This window comes from Rhizoctonia solani, chromosome 3 (genome assembly GCF_016906535.1).
Source record: "Rhizoctonia solani chromosome 3, complete sequence".
Taxonomy (NCBI): domain Eukaryota; kingdom Fungi; phylum Basidiomycota; class Agaricomycetes; order Cantharellales; family Ceratobasidiaceae; genus Rhizoctonia; species Rhizoctonia solani.
Genome location: NC_057372.1, coordinates 2,172,668 through 2,186,890, shown reverse-complemented (window position 1 = coordinate 2,186,890; position 14,223 = coordinate 2,172,668). Strand labels below are relative to the sequence as shown.

At 49.5% G+C, this 14,223-nt stretch overlaps 6 protein-coding genes across 6 annotated transcripts; 2 read left to right on the top strand and 4 right to left on the bottom strand.

Moving 5' to 3' along the window:
• Window positions 1-157: 157 nt before the first annotated feature.
• Window positions 158-1,167, bottom strand: RhiXN_03111 (Hydroxyacyl-thioester dehydratase type 2, mitochondrial; the record flags this gene model as incomplete). Its single annotated transcript, XM_043322928.1, has 5 exons — window positions 158-331; window positions 381-388; window positions 438-572; window positions 641-880; window positions 927-1,167. The coding sequence occupies 5 exons, from the start codon at window positions 1,165-1,167 to the stop codon at window positions 158-160; spliced, it is 798 nt and encodes a 265-aa protein (XP_043178424.1).
• Window positions 1,168-1,446: 279 nt separating this feature from the next.
• RhiXN_03110 (WD40 repeat protein) lies at window positions 1,447-3,455 on the top strand (the record flags this gene model as incomplete). Its single annotated transcript, XM_043322927.1, has 8 exons — window positions 1,447-1,488; window positions 1,548-1,684; window positions 1,735-1,877; window positions 1,929-2,008; window positions 2,058-2,307; window positions 2,357-2,772; window positions 2,894-3,157; window positions 3,234-3,455. 8 exons carry the CDS (start codon window positions 1,447-1,449, stop codon window positions 3,453-3,455), a joined length of 1,554 nt encoding a protein of 517 aa, XP_043178423.1.
• Window positions 3,456-3,541: 86 nt separating this feature from the next.
• RhiXN_03109 (DNA (cytosine-5-)-methyltransferase) lies at window positions 3,542-8,140 on the bottom strand (the record flags this gene model as incomplete). The annotated part of the gene is made up of 17 exons (XM_043322926.1): window positions 3,542-3,625; window positions 3,681-3,776; window positions 3,839-4,011; window positions 4,065-4,105; window positions 4,158-4,418; window positions 4,480-4,799; window positions 4,856-5,072; window positions 5,125-5,301; window positions 5,354-5,796; window positions 5,841-6,255; window positions 6,306-6,527; window positions 6,590-6,642; window positions 6,703-6,756; window positions 6,809-7,300; window positions 7,364-7,592; window positions 7,642-7,671; window positions 7,725-8,140. The coding sequence occupies 17 exons, from the start codon at window positions 8,138-8,140 to the stop codon at window positions 3,542-3,544; spliced, it is 3,723 nt and encodes a 1,240-aa protein (XP_043178422.1).
• A 531-nt stretch (window positions 8,141-8,671) lies between these two features.
• On the top strand, window positions 8,672-9,734 carry RhiXN_03108 (translation initiation factor eIF3 subunit domain-containing protein; the record flags this gene model as incomplete). Its single annotated transcript, XM_043322925.1, has 6 exons — window positions 8,672-8,690; window positions 8,745-8,854; window positions 8,914-9,199; window positions 9,253-9,395; window positions 9,450-9,619; window positions 9,674-9,734. The coding sequence occupies 6 exons, from the start codon at window positions 8,672-8,674 to the stop codon at window positions 9,732-9,734; spliced, it is 789 nt and encodes a 262-aa protein (XP_043178421.1).
• Window positions 9,735-9,863: 129 nt separating this feature from the next.
• On the bottom strand, window positions 9,864-11,814 carry RhiXN_03107 (Peptidase family M28 protein; the record flags this gene model as incomplete). The annotated part of the gene is made up of 9 exons (XM_043322924.1): window positions 9,864-10,028; window positions 10,083-10,371; window positions 10,424-10,486; window positions 10,561-10,669; window positions 10,727-11,014; window positions 11,077-11,281; window positions 11,346-11,473; window positions 11,532-11,640; window positions 11,695-11,814. 9 exons carry the CDS (start codon window positions 11,812-11,814, stop codon window positions 9,864-9,866), a joined length of 1,476 nt encoding a protein of 491 aa, XP_043178420.1.
• A 1,375-nt stretch (window positions 11,815-13,189) lies between these two features.
• On the bottom strand, window positions 13,190-13,495 carry RhiXN_03106 (uncharacterized protein; the record flags this gene model as incomplete). Its single annotated transcript, XM_043322923.1, has 1 exon — window positions 13,190-13,495. One exon carries the CDS (start codon window positions 13,493-13,495, stop codon window positions 13,190-13,192), a length of 306 nt encoding a protein of 101 aa, XP_043178419.1.
• Between the last annotated feature and the right edge of the window lie 728 nt (window positions 13,496-14,223).

The following is a 14,223-nucleotide window of genomic DNA, read 5'->3' as shown; positions in this document are numbered from 1 at the left end:
TGTTGATTATCCCATGCGCGAATAGTAAATTTTTGTCACCATCTGGGTTATATGCGCCGCGTCGACTTGTGAGAATTTTTGTCCAGTGTATAAAAAAAAAAAGCCAAGAGACCAGGGACTAATAATACACACGATAAGATTTCAAGAATCTGTGGACTCAGGTGAAAACGATCGAGCCGCGCATGCCTAGGATGCCGTCCGGGTCAGTGGCCCAGACCTCGGCAGCTCTGCGTTCGCTCGTCCAGGCTAGATTGAGGGTCAAGGGGCGATCGACGACGAGCGGGTGTGTGGCTCGGTACTTGAAGGCTGCGACGTGGTTCTCCGAGGGCATCTTAAAGTGGGCGAATCGTAAAGTAGGAGGCGGTCATTGGACCATGGACCAGACGATCTGGATTGAAGTGAGTAAAGGATTAGAGGGAGAAGACAACCCGACGCACCTTGGTGTCCTTCTTGCTGGGACGCATAGACGGGGTCGAGGTGGATACGATGGGCGTTAAAGGTAAGAGCCGAGAACCTGAAGAGCATATGTGCGGAAGGCGTGAACGTAAACTGTTCATCCGGGGTCGGTTGATCTGCACTCTACTCGATCAAAACCCGGGCCATTCGATCATCGTACAGCACACACACCAGTAGTACTCACCCGAATGGTACCTCAGTTTCTTCTTTCCCGTGGCCTCTGCAGTGGGCAGCCCGGCGAGCTCGGGGCGATAGACGTGCGTACGGCGCTCGACGACGGCGAATCCGTGTTGATTTGAAATCTCGCGTCGTTGTTTGACGAATACCATCGTGTCCTTGTCGACGAGTCCTGTCTCTCTGGCCTTTTCCCAGCCCTTGAGCTGGACATCCTCCACCGTGGTTTCGCACCGCAGTTTCTCGCCCACTCGGAGCTGGTTGTGCGGGTCAAATGCAAATTCCCACCTGCCCACATCCGACGGAAAAGGGCGAGGGCGCAGCGTACGATGGGTCTGTTCCGTCTGCAAAGAGCGAGTCTGTGGGCACTAGAGGTGGGAAGAATACGAGTTCGGTCCCGGGTACGACTAGTGTGCCCGGCTCGACTAGTTTGGATTGCAGTTTGCTGTTGTTTCCCTCGAATGTGGGTAAAGTAAGATCGAGTAGTTGGAGTTTGCGCGGGTCGATTGTGTCCTCCTGGACATGCGTCTTGGACATGATTTTCGATATCCAATCGCGCACTCGAGTCCCACGGCTTCAGTCGATTCAGCGGCCGCATCGTGTTTCGTGCTGCTATGTCTTGCGAATGCCCTCGACACACGTCTAGTCGAGAGGCGAGATGCGGTTCGGAGGCCCAAGGTAGCGCTGGCCATCGTAGTGCAACACATGATATTCATTTTCCCGCTACATTTTTCATTTCCAATTGATCGTCGGTTCCTCCGCCTCGGCGCTTGACAAAATTTCCTGTCTCTCCGCCACACTTTCTTTTTATTCGTTATGAGTCCGTTGATCAGCAGCATAGCATGGGTCCGACGGGGAGTAGCAGTCGAGAACCCGGAGAAATATAATCTCGACGAAAAGGACTCGAACGGGTCCAGAAGCTCGCACGCATTGAGCTCGAGGATGCCCAGATCGAGTTGCAGCGCGCGAGCGAGGCTGCCCATGACATGGAGAACAGGAGCGACGAGGAGGATAGTAGTGTCGAAGAGGATGATAATGATGATTCGTGGGAAGAGTGAGCTACCATTCTTCTCTGCAAAGCGTCACTTTCTGACATTAAAGCAGTGCGTCTGACGATGATCGTATGGACGAAGACGTGATCGACCCCGAGCCTAAAAAGTCCAAGTCAAAGCCGAATGCTCAAGACGATCCAGACGGTCTTGCCGAGTACAATCTTGACAATTACGACGAGGAGAAGATTGGGGCCGGTGAGATCTTGTTGGGTGTGCCATAGAACACATGGCTAATAACTTTGGCAGCCTCTGGTGTATTCAGCAACATCAAAGGCCTTACTTATTATCGCTCAAACGACGAAGATCCATACATCACACTAAAAGAGGTCCGTTAGCGTCCAGACCTTTTCATTCTATCTAACCTACCACGACCAGGACGATGAAGAGGCAGAACGAGCCGAGCTCCAAGTCCAGTCCACAGACAACATGATCGTCACTGCCAAAACAGAGGACGAAGTCTCGCATCTCGACATATACATCTACAACGACAATGACGAAAACCTCTATGTCCACCACGACATTCTCCTCCCTTCCTTTCCTCTCTGCCTCGAATGGCTCGACTTTCCTCCCACCTCCTCGTCCTCCCCCTCGACCCCTTCAACAACAACAAGGAAACTTTATCGCAGTCGGCACGTTCGAGCCCGAAATCGAAATCTGGTCGCTGGACGTAACAGAGGCCATCTACCCTTCGCTCATCCTCGGCCGCCCCGACAAGTCCGCAGCGCACGTTCCCGTACCGCTCGGGACGGGCAAAAAGAAGCGCAAGCAGACCAAGGCGCGCGATCCTACGCCCGAGTACCACGTCGACGCCGTCCTCGGTCTTGCCTGGAACCGCTCGCACCGGAATATCCTCGCGAGCGCTAGCGCCGATGCTACCGTCAAGATCTGGGACTTGTCCTCGGGCGCAGGGAGTACAGGGGGTGCGGGGAGTGCGGTGAGGAGCTTTGGTGTTCATCGTGACAAGGTGCAGAGTGTCCAGTGGAACACGGTCCAGCCCGAGGTTCTCTTGACTGGAAGCTACGACCACACCGTGCGGGTGTTTGATTCGCGCGATCCGGGCAAGGCCGTTGGTGCAGTTATCGGTGCTGATGTCGAGCTCTGCGGTGGGATCCTTGGGAGGCAATGTCGTTCTACGTGAGCATCCAGACTGCATATATGCGCGTGGAGGTCTCTTAGCTAATTCGACTTGCGTGCATGCGTACATATATTAGGTCTCGCTGGAAGACGGAAACGTCCACTATTTCGATGCCCGAACGCTTTCTGCGATCCCCGCTTCAGGATCCCTCCCCGCGCCAACCAAGTCCCGGTTCACGCTCTCGGCCCATACGGGCGCTGCATCCGCCCTCGACATTAACCCCCACGTACGAGGCTGCGTCGCGACCGGCGGAGCAGACAAGCTCGTCAAAATCTGGAACGTCGAGGTCGACGGGGATAATGTCAACGCGAGCATGGTCACGAGCCGCAATCTCGAAGTCGTACGTCCTAACCCCTCTCCCTTTATATATATATATATAATTATCCATGTTCATGTGTAACTCGCCAATTCTGCAGGGCAAAGTCTTCACGGTCGGATTCTCGCCCGACGATCCGTTGACGCTGGCCGCAGCCGGATCCAAGGCAAAACTCCAAGTCTGGGATATCGGCGCTAACCCGGGAGCGAGAAAGTCGTTTGGCTCGCGCTTGCCCCTGCGTCAAGGTGGGTGGGAGAGAACACGCGAGGGAGGCGGTGTGGTAGGTGTGCAAAGCGATGACGAGGAAAGCGGGGAGGAATAGATTGATTTTTTTGTACGTCGTGAATTATATATCACATTAAGATGGTTGTATAGATAGTTCTGAAAACGAAGCAAAAAAAAATGGTGTTAAATGGCCCCGTCTTTGAGGATTGCCTTTTTGATTTCGAGTCCGATTGCGCGTGAGACTTGGATAACGACGGCATTGCCGATCTGTAAGTGGCCTATAAGCTTAGGGGTACCGCATGATATATGCGTGCCCACTTACCTGGCGGTTCACTTGTTCAACAGTCCCGTGGAACCGGAAGTGGTCGGGAAATCCTTGTGCGCGTGCGAGTTCGCGCATGGTGAGCATGCGTTTTTGCTAACCCCCTCCCCCCCGCATTAATCAACGGTTACGATCGCGGCTAATGTAAATCCACCCACATCAGGATGAATGCAGAACCCGTTCTTTTTAGCAGGTCGGAGCGAAGTAAGTATAGTCGCAAACGGTGCCTTTTTATCATATCTCCCGAATGCGCCTTGGTAGTAACCGCTAGCGCCCCCACTGCCGAACACGTTCGAAAGGAAATCTCCCCTCTTCAGGACCTCGGGAAGAGCTAACAAAAAATTGAATATATGCTAATGAATGACAATATAGCACATCTCTCACCGCGATGATCGGCTTTGGCAGATAACGGAATATTGACAACGCTAATAACTAAAAGTTCAGAATTCAGCAGACCAATACAAGGACCGGACTGACCGCTCAACGAAAAGAGGCGACTTGAATGACGAAGTGTAATGTTCGGATACCGTGGTCTCGCTCCCCCTCGCCTCTTGCTGGTAAGATGTAAAGGGCGAATCGCCTCGATACGGAACGGGCCCTCCCGCCCCTATACCCACAGCCTGCCGATCGTCCTTGACGGCAACATAAACCGGAATGCGGGTTTCGCCTCTGGTCCGTCGCCTTCGGTCCTCTGCTCGCGAGGCCTCGGTCTCGGGTATAGCAAAGTACGGATTGACCCTGTGTCGAGACGCGAGTTTGCAACGCTTAAAGAGTACGCTAGAATAGAACATGTGCGTACCATTCAAATGGAGCGAGATCGCTGATTGCGTCCCACATGGTGACTCGTCGATGGATCCCGTTTCCAACAATTGGCACATTGCCATCTTTCTGGTGAGTAGGGTCACCATAGCGAGAGCTCGGGAGGCGCAGTCCGGTCTCGGGTTTAGGAACGCAGTAGCTTGGGAGAGGAAAATTTGGGAGTGTGTGTCCATGACGAGCACCCATAATGAACGCCCTTCGTCGATGCTGTGGTGCTCCGTGCTCAGAGGCCTGCAGAATACCAACTCGAATAGCATAGCCAAGATCGAGGGCAGCTCGGGTTATGAACCTGAGGATCCCCTGTTCAACATAGTTATCCTCGTGAAAGTCTGTTTCTGCAGAGTCACTGCTTCTACCTCTTGCCGAGGGGCCGAGTATCCTGTTCGTAAGAGCGTTCGGCACATTTTCCTTTTGGACGGAATAAATTGGTAGTCTTTGAAAATTAAACGAAACAGACTTGCCACGAGAAAGTATTTGGGTCGATAATGGTCGACGGCAGCCATAACCGCAATAATCATTGTTGTACGAGGGTCGGTATCCTTTCTGAATCGGTTGGCGCCAGAGAAACTCTGGCTAAATGCGCAATTGAGGACGATTTGAAACGTAAAAAGGCGCATACACTCACCATGGCGGGCCCGCGCAAATAAAGTCGACATCGTATCGGCCCGGGAGAGTGGAGTCCTCGCTGTCGCTATCACTCGGAGTGGGCGCACGATCATGTCCGGCAACTGCCGCCACGAGCGTATCCGATAGTGCCACATTCACATCTTGGTGAATGGCACTGACCCCAGGGAAATTCTGCCTGTCAAATATGAGCCTACCAATATCCATAATTTCGTCAGTTAATTACCTACTTGTAAGTTTCGAGTGCCGCTGCGTCGTGATCAATCGCATACTTGGGCTCGCACACGCCTGACAAGACAAGGCCTTGACTCAGTCCACCAGCCCCAGAAAACATATCAAGCATTCTCATTCGGGTGACTCGAGAGTTGCCTAGTTCTTCTGGGCACTTCCGGCATGGCTTTGCGAGACTTTGGAACTCCTGAAGCTGAAGATGTTGGGTAGAATGGAGGAGTGGGTCTTGCGGGAAACGGTGATCGGGTGTGGCGCCCTCCTCAGTAGCCATAGCACGAAGGTCAACTAGGAAGTGAAGCGGGCTCTGGGAAATCCAAGAATTCATATCTTGGTGCGAAGCAAACGAGTCGGGATGTCGAAGATAGCATTTACGCATGGGATATTCTTTCAGAGTCTCCCACTCGAGTATACTCGTCCACGAATCCATGAGGCAAAGGCGTCTCTATTTGGGTCAACAACAGGAGCATGGCACAATTCATCGCTCACCTCATCGTTCGCCGGGCGGCCAGGACATGCATCATGATCCTCATCTAGGAAACCATGGCGCCGAAGTTCGCTCACGCGCTCAAATGGCTGTAGGACTAGCCCAACTATGCAGTCTCTTCCATGACCATCCGAGCGTATGGCTCTTATGACCTGAAAAATTTGACCGGGATATGCTCTACGGTTATCAAGTGGGATCGAGCTGTTCGGGAACCAGGGAGAGGTTGGTATTGGCTGGGTTACAATGAAATCCCCGCGATGGATATCAAGTCCTTGAAGAGTGAGTGTCCCACTTGAGCTGTCAAATCGAGTTTGTCGGTCCTTGGCCAAGTCGCACGTCCCGCATTGGGTCGAAGGGTCGAGTTGGATGTCGTCTGGCTTGGCCCAAGTAAATGAACTATCCAATGTACGGATGAATCTAGCAAGACCGTCAAGAAAGTAGGGAAAAGTACAGAGCATCTAGCCCACCGAACGTAATATCCTTCCTCATAATCTGGTACACCTTGGTCCGGTCCAAGCCATCGAACATCGATAATACACTTAACATGCACACGTCGAATGTCATCACAGCGCTGGGACAGGAATAGCTCTAATGGTCTTTCCAAGGCAGCAAGCAAGGATGTTTTGGAGCTATGGTCAAACCAACGCACGTGAAGATTATCACTCGTTGCGTCAATAATCTGAGCAAACCTAGGAATGAAATAATTCAAGAGCGCATACACTGCAACAAACTTATCAAAACTCGCCAATACTTGTTCGCAACATCGTTGATCGACTTTGTTTTGTTCTGGTTGAACGCCCAGTCCTGTTAACCCGTTGGTCAGAAATAAACATATTGTATACATAGCCGGAGCAATCCGCTTACTTCATGTGGTTCTTGTTTGTCTATTCCTGCAGGAACAAGCACACATTGACCTCGCTTTGGGAGGCACTCTCAATCAAATCCATCAACTCGGGCAATCAAAGCTTACCGTGAGTTTTGTGTTGCCAGTCACCTCCATGCCCCTGGCTCTCGATTCTCGCCAGGTCACCTCGGGGAGTTGTTCGCCAATCAGATTGAGCGGGTGGGAGAAAACCTTCCGAGCAGCACGCTCGACAATCGGGGTCGTGCATGTTTGTCGTCCGACTTTAGCCTTGCGAGCCGTCCGGGCACCTAGATCATCCATCTCCTCGTCACTCGAATCTTCTATTTCGATCACTTCCTTTCCGGTAGCAGTAGCAGCGATGGCAGATCGAGGGGGGGAGCTTAGAGGGGGGGAGGGGTCCATAAAAGGTTCGAGGTCACCGTCTCGTCGGCGAATAGTTGCGAGATTGCCGGCCAACACTTTGTCCACAATTCGACTATGTGTCAACCTGTCGTGAACAACCCGAATCAGGTCGCGTTGCACAGCGTCATCGGTACTTTCAAGCTCGTTGGATAGATTCTGAATAAAATCTTGAATGTTATGCGCAATGCTCGTGCTCTATTATAACCGTATTCATTGTAATTGATTTTGCACAGAACCTGACAAGCAAGTTGTACTTACGCATTGCTGTAAGTCCATCTGATGTAGCTCACGATACCCCCAATTGGTGGCTTTGGTATATTTTCTGTCGATACGTGTGGCATGTCGTCGAAATTTGGGGAGAAACTCGGATAATCTCTCCTCGGGGTCTTCGTAGGCTCGCCGTAGAATAGTCAAGACGAGACGGAACTCGCGAAACGGTTGATCATATAGAGAGGCGTAGATTTTGGATGGTCGCTGCAGCAAATACCTTGAGGAAGCAATAGGCGATCTATACTATGAAGATTCGTTTGACTTACCAAGCGTAGTTCGTGAGGACGTATATACCACTAAGTACGAGATTAGTTGGGTTCACAACTGTGACTTAACAATGAGAGCTCACTCGCAGCATGCCGCAGATACGTCCAAGTAGGTATAATCCGCCTTTTGTATAGTAGAGAGTTGAAGGTCTATTTCATATGGGGGCTCTTCATCCGGACGCGCCCGCCTGCGCGCGGTATCGGAATCGTCGCTCGCGCCCTCCCCATACTCGCTCCTCCCACCATCATCGTCGTTGATATCGGGAAATATTGGGATAGCTTTGCCGATAATACTCATTTGCTCGACGTTCGAAATGTCAAAAGTGGCAAGCTGTTTTGTCTTTGTATCATAAACGATGAAGTTCTCGAGGCGGAAAATACGGCGGTTATCGTCCGTGTGTTCAACCTGGAGATCAATATCGTCCATTGACTGAATAATCTGTGCCTCTGGGAGGTATTCGTCCCAGTCAATACTGTTCTCCCAGTTGTTAGGATCCATTGGAGCTGAGATGGGAGAAGAGAGAGTGCGACTGATTTCCAATTACTTGACGTCGAACCGTAACTATTCCAAATCAGGGCCACAGAATCCTCGTCCGTTGGGGAAAAGTCAATAGAGAACACAAATGCAATTTATATTCAGAGTTCGTATGTCTCTGCGCCGTTGTTGTGGAGCTTTAGGGAATCCAATTGTCGCCGTACTATTACAATTCTCAATGTCTTCATTATCTTATCTGAATGCCCATATATTCGTTATCACACACACGTTAAGTTCCGCGTCTCCTCGGATTAAAAAGGACGGTAATAAAAGTCGTTTGTCTCGTATGATACTCGCAGTGATCGAGCAAGGCGTAGTAGATTCCAGATTGCCAATAGCTAGAGGTGATCACCAAAAATCACAATCAAATGGCCACGTGATTCTCTCTGGATATTACGGCGCTTAGTGGAAGGCGATCATCGAATTACAACCACAGCCATCAACCCTTTCCGCCATTGGCCCTCTCGCCAATCCACAATTATCGTGACTTGAGTTATGGGCGCAGATAATTGGGGTAGGTAACATACATACCATAATCGTAAGCACCTCTCATGCAAATTTGTAATAGACGATTCCGAAAGCGACACTCCTGCAGCAGCCCCCGCGCGACCTGCGGCACCTGCAGCTCGTCCCAAGCCATCTAAATGGGCGGACGAAGATGAAGATGATAAACCTGCCGTAAGCCGTCTTTATCCACCCCAGTACTTGGATACTTAACCAACCGTCATAATTTTCAGTCCGATTGGGATGCCTCCTCGGATGAGGATCAATCCAAACCCGAACCTACAGCCACTACCGCTGCAGCACCGACAAAGAAAAGAAAGTCGGTCAAAGCTAAGATTGCTGAGAAAGAAGCAGCCGCGGCTGCAAACACACGTCGAGGTGCAGCAGGAGAGCTTGATCCTTCGGAATGGGCGACAGTGGGTGAAGGTGCTGGTATGAGCATCGCAGAGCAAAGGGCTCGGGAGCTCGAGAGCGACTTGAAAAACACTACGGACCTTCTGGGTGCCGCAGCTCTAGGAGGTAAGCGCTTTATTATAGCTATCTTTGAGCTACTGATTGAGATGTACTTGCAGATGCTCCTTCTGAACTTGCCGAATTGGTCACATTCAACCCACGAAACAAGGAGGATTTCCAGAAACTCTCCAATATGATCATAGAGCATGTCATCCAGAGACACCAGTCTAAACCTTTATACGCTGCTTTTGTCGATTTGCACGTGAGTGAATGCGTTTTTTGGGCTACAAATCCAATATGCAATTTTTGCTAATAGGTCCGAGCGCTTGCTGAGTCTCTGCGTGATGTTGATATTCGCAAGGCCGCATCGACTCTATCAACTCTGGCTAATGAGAAACAAAAGGAGCAGCGTGATAAAGCAAGCGGCAAGAAAAAGCCAAAGGCAACGATGAAGCCGGTCCTTGGTGCTGCTAAGGTCAATAGCAAGTATGTGATAACATCTAGCATATAATCAGTGCAATCTCTAACCGAGGTCCAAAGGCTCGACACAAGTGCATACGAGGAGGCGCTGGACGACTTTGGCAATGACGATTTTATGTAATGCAGGTCGTACGACAAACTAGAGCTAATACTCGTCCTCACACTTGCGGAACGTTTTGTAGTAGATTGAACTTCGTTAATACATGTTGCTTGATACATTTAGTGGACATGATACATGACTCCGAGTTCTTCATGCGAGTTCTCCGGCGCAAAGGTCTTTACCCTGGGCAACGAGAGCGTCGTTCGGCTCAGCAGCGATCTTGGCAGCTACTTTGGGTGAGGCACCAGCGGTAGCTTTTTCGTCATCGACTACCTTCGTAGACTGGATGAACGTAGCGATAGCATGTGCAGAAGCCTATGAATTCATCTATAAATAAATTTAAATTTGAAACGCATAAGTTGTACCCACTTTGGCGTTGATTTCGAAGGCCGTAAAATTGAGGTTGCTGTAGGTATCACCCTTGCCATGGTAGTTGACGTCGTATGCGACTCCAGCCGTTCCGCTGAACAACTTGGCCTGCTCTTCGGTCTTGACGCCTTCTGCACCAGTGAATAGCCCACCAGCGGGGATGTTTACTCCTTCGGCAATAAAAGGGCCGTAGTCAGAACGACCACTAAATTCAGTTGGCACGCTCGGAATTTTCTTCGATTTGAAGTAATCGGTGAACACCTTCTCGATGGCGCCAGAGCCGGGGGGACTATATGATCCCAATAAGTCTTGCATCCACCAAGCTTTGGGAATGGACTTACGTTGGGCCGGGATTGATTCCGGCAGAGCCGTCACCATCATACACAGCAATCACATAGTTCGGACTGGCGACCATGTCCAAGTTGATGTAAGGGCGATTTTCTTGCGTTCGGCCTCGGGAAGATTTTCGACATAGTACTCTGATCCAACCAAGCCATACTCTTCCGCAGTCCACCAAGCAAAGCGGACTGCGTTCTTGAGTTTGTACTTGGCAAGTTGGATAGCAAGTTCGAGAACAGTGATTGAACCTAACAACCGGACATTTTGTCAAACGCTCCTAGATTAAACTCATTATAATTACTCACCAGATCCATTGTCATTAATACCAGCACCAGCTGTAACCGAGTCGAGATGGGAGCCGATGAAAACAATGTTGCTCTGATTACCCGCTTTGGAAGTGGCAATCACGTTGCTGCTATACCTCTGTTCCACAAAAATATTGATATCGAGCGTGGCTGAAATGGGTTGACCAGACGACAATCGTTGAGCAAGTGTTTCCCCCTCTGCTTTGGTGATGCCTCCGATTGGGACATATGCAGTGGGGTTTGAGGCACCAAGAGTACCAGAGATAGCACCCTCAACATTATTGTACACTATGGTTATTTTTCGGTTAAAATTATGCTGTAAAAAGGTTTTGGATTATAAAGTGACATACCAACAACGCCGACAGCTCCCGCATTCTTGGCATTCTCATTCTTAATAGCAAAATTACATCCACCGCGTTGAATGAGTGCAATCTTTCCCTTGGCATCGACACTAGCAAAGTCCGCTGGCGTACATCCAGCTGATGGGGCGGCATCGGGGCCGGGAATCAGAACGAGAGGAACAGTAATGCCTCCGAGAGGAGTGGAGGGTGAATACTGAAAAACAGAATCAAAGATTAATTGGGAACGGCCGCCAAATTAGGTATAAAGTTTGACGAACAGTCATGGCATTGATATTAATAGGTGCATTAGCCACAAATTTCTGAGTAAGGACCTCTGAATATTCGTGTGGGAATGTCTGTCGTTGCACATCGTAACCAGCCAATTTCGCAATAGTAGCCACATAGTCTAAACAAAACCATATATTCAGGGAAGAACTCATGGTACAAGTCTCTTTCAGGCTCACCAACAGAGGAATTGTGTCCTTTTGAACCAAAGACACGAGTTCCATTGGACTTGTCCGCAAAGCTCTGGAGGAGCTTAGCGTGAGTCTTGAGTGCTGGAAGCTTGATGTCCTATTGGCCGACCAATGTAAGTAATGGGTCTTCAGTTTTGGTAAAGATACTGACATTCTGCAACTTCTCTGAGCTCAAAGGAAGTTTTAATGCATTAATGGTATCATCAATGAAGCTTGCACATGCGCATGACGTCAAAGACGCAGCAACGGCCAAAGGGGCAAGTCGGACCATGACTAGTGACCTAGCGAACTCGTGGGCACAAAGTACGGTCATGTCAACAGCCTCCCTTTTATACCAGCATTGTCACTCGCAATAAGCTGGCCCACCGACCGTCCTGAACGAATTTCAGAATCACACATGGCAGAAATTCGACAGTCACGCGCGGTACGACGTGCTCAGATGGCTCCATAAGGTGTTGTAGGCGGACTGGGCCTGCCAAGCCGGAGCTTATATTAGTTTATCAAGAACATTATCTCTTTCAGGCTGTTATCTAACCGAGGGAACCTCCCAAAGGAGAGTTGTAATCCGGGGGACTGGTGTACATTCCTATGTTGGACCAGGTTCATTGCGCTGGTTAGGGTAGTAGGAGAACGTTTTTTGTATTGTGGCTCTATTCTAGACCATCGGCACACCCTAGCTCAGGATACGAAGCACATGCATTTGCGATCAAGTAATACTGACGCCCAGAAGCCAAGATAGAAGCCAGCGGAAGAAGTACATGTACTGGCCGAAAGGAATCCAAGGGACAATACGGCTATATTGGTAAATTTCGGGCATACTGTAGACCAGGCAGTCAGAGTAAAGAGTAATAATGCCGGTCTGGAATATATTTCTCGCAAGGCCAAGTTACCGACGAAGGTCCGCATAACGTGAGTTCAGGCATTGCGGGGAACGAACACGAGATGAGCGCCCACTCGAATCGCAAGTACCAAGAAAGTAAGGAAGCCGGATCACATGTTAAAACGATACTACAGTCCAAGTAATACACCGATCTAGGTTGAAGATCTCGAAGTGATGGCCCTTAGCAAATGAGTAAACTGGACATAACCTAAAATTATCACCACGCGGAATAACGATTACATGATCGCTCGATCGAGCCACTTGTGCCTATGCACTACTAGACATTTATCCGCTCTTCAATTGGATGAGGCGCATGAATATATCCCGTAAAATTAGGTCAGAATAGAAATATCCCTATAGCTTCAGGCTACATTGTTTATTGCACATTCCCAGGAGATTTGTTTGGACCAACCGGCGCCCAACTATGTATCTTTAGCCTGGTTCTCTGAATTGGGCAAACTAGGCCCAACTTGACGAGTGAATGTGCCCGAAATTTCCCTAGCCCAATAGGCATATCGCAATTCCTATATTATTATGGTGGGTGCTTTTCGTGTATGTGACCCTCATATCATGTTAAATGACAAGCAAAAAATGAAAAATCAATATATCAGCTCATGCTATTAAATTGTATATCCTAAGTCCCGGTCTCAAGATTCTGCCGACCTCCATTCTTTGCTCTGCGAAAAGGCATAGTATATGTAGCGTTAGTATTGTCATAGCGTTAACAAGTATATCCAGCGCCTTTGCCACCGCAATCCTTCTCGGACTATAGCTCATCATCACGGTGCGACCTGCGCCTCTGCTCAAGAAGACCACGGCGATCATCATCTTCGTCTTCCTCAAGGTTCTCCTCAGCAGCCGCTCCAAACTGAGCGAGTGACCCATGGCAACTAGGCGTATCTGAGTAGATAGAAAACTGGGAATGCGCGTTGGTGTGCATAGATATTATACTATTCCGGTAAGAAGTTTGTTCCTTGAAGTATGCGTGAATTTCGCGGAGTCTCTTGGCGCGAGAGCGTTTGTGATTCATGAACAGTGCAATAGACATCGCTACCATGACTGAAATTTGCATATTGAACAGATGAGAACTAAAAAAAAAAGATAAATCTACTCACGAAAGGTAATTCCCGCTCCGGTGACCATATATTGCCAAACCCGAATCCGGAGAGGTGTTCCTGGAGGTTCTGCGCAAAATTTGTTGGTATTGCAAGTATACTATGATTGGTTACATTTTAACAGCTTAATAGGGCAGCAAATCCACAGGTCATCATACTCACAGTCTCGCATTGCTTGTGTGTTGAACAAGCGCTTCCAACAGCACCTTTGGGCTCACAAACGCTTGTCTGATCATTGCACCATAGCTTGGGAGCACATCGATCTCGGCTGATGATATTATAGTATTCTTTCCCTCCGCTCGTGTACCCAACGTAAATCGTATTTTCGGCCTCGCAAGACTGGCCAAGTGTGATATTCGCGTATTGGCATGTATATTTGAAGCAGATTACACCTCGGTTGGTTAGATCTCCATCTTCGAGCTCGGGTCTGTCTGACGGTGGTTGGCACTGGTCTGTTTGAACATGCTCAAAACTTAGCTACAGCGCACAGAGGATGCGTGTAAACTTACTGTCACGATTCAATTGACACGCTGACCCAGGAGATGCCAGAGGCAAGCATTTATCTTCCTCGTCCGGCAAAATTGACCTCTTGCACACACTAGGGGGAGAGGCACCTCTGAGTCGTATCCGAATGGAAATTCATCCTGAAGCAATAGGGGGTTGGCTCATAGTATAAGGGCAGCTT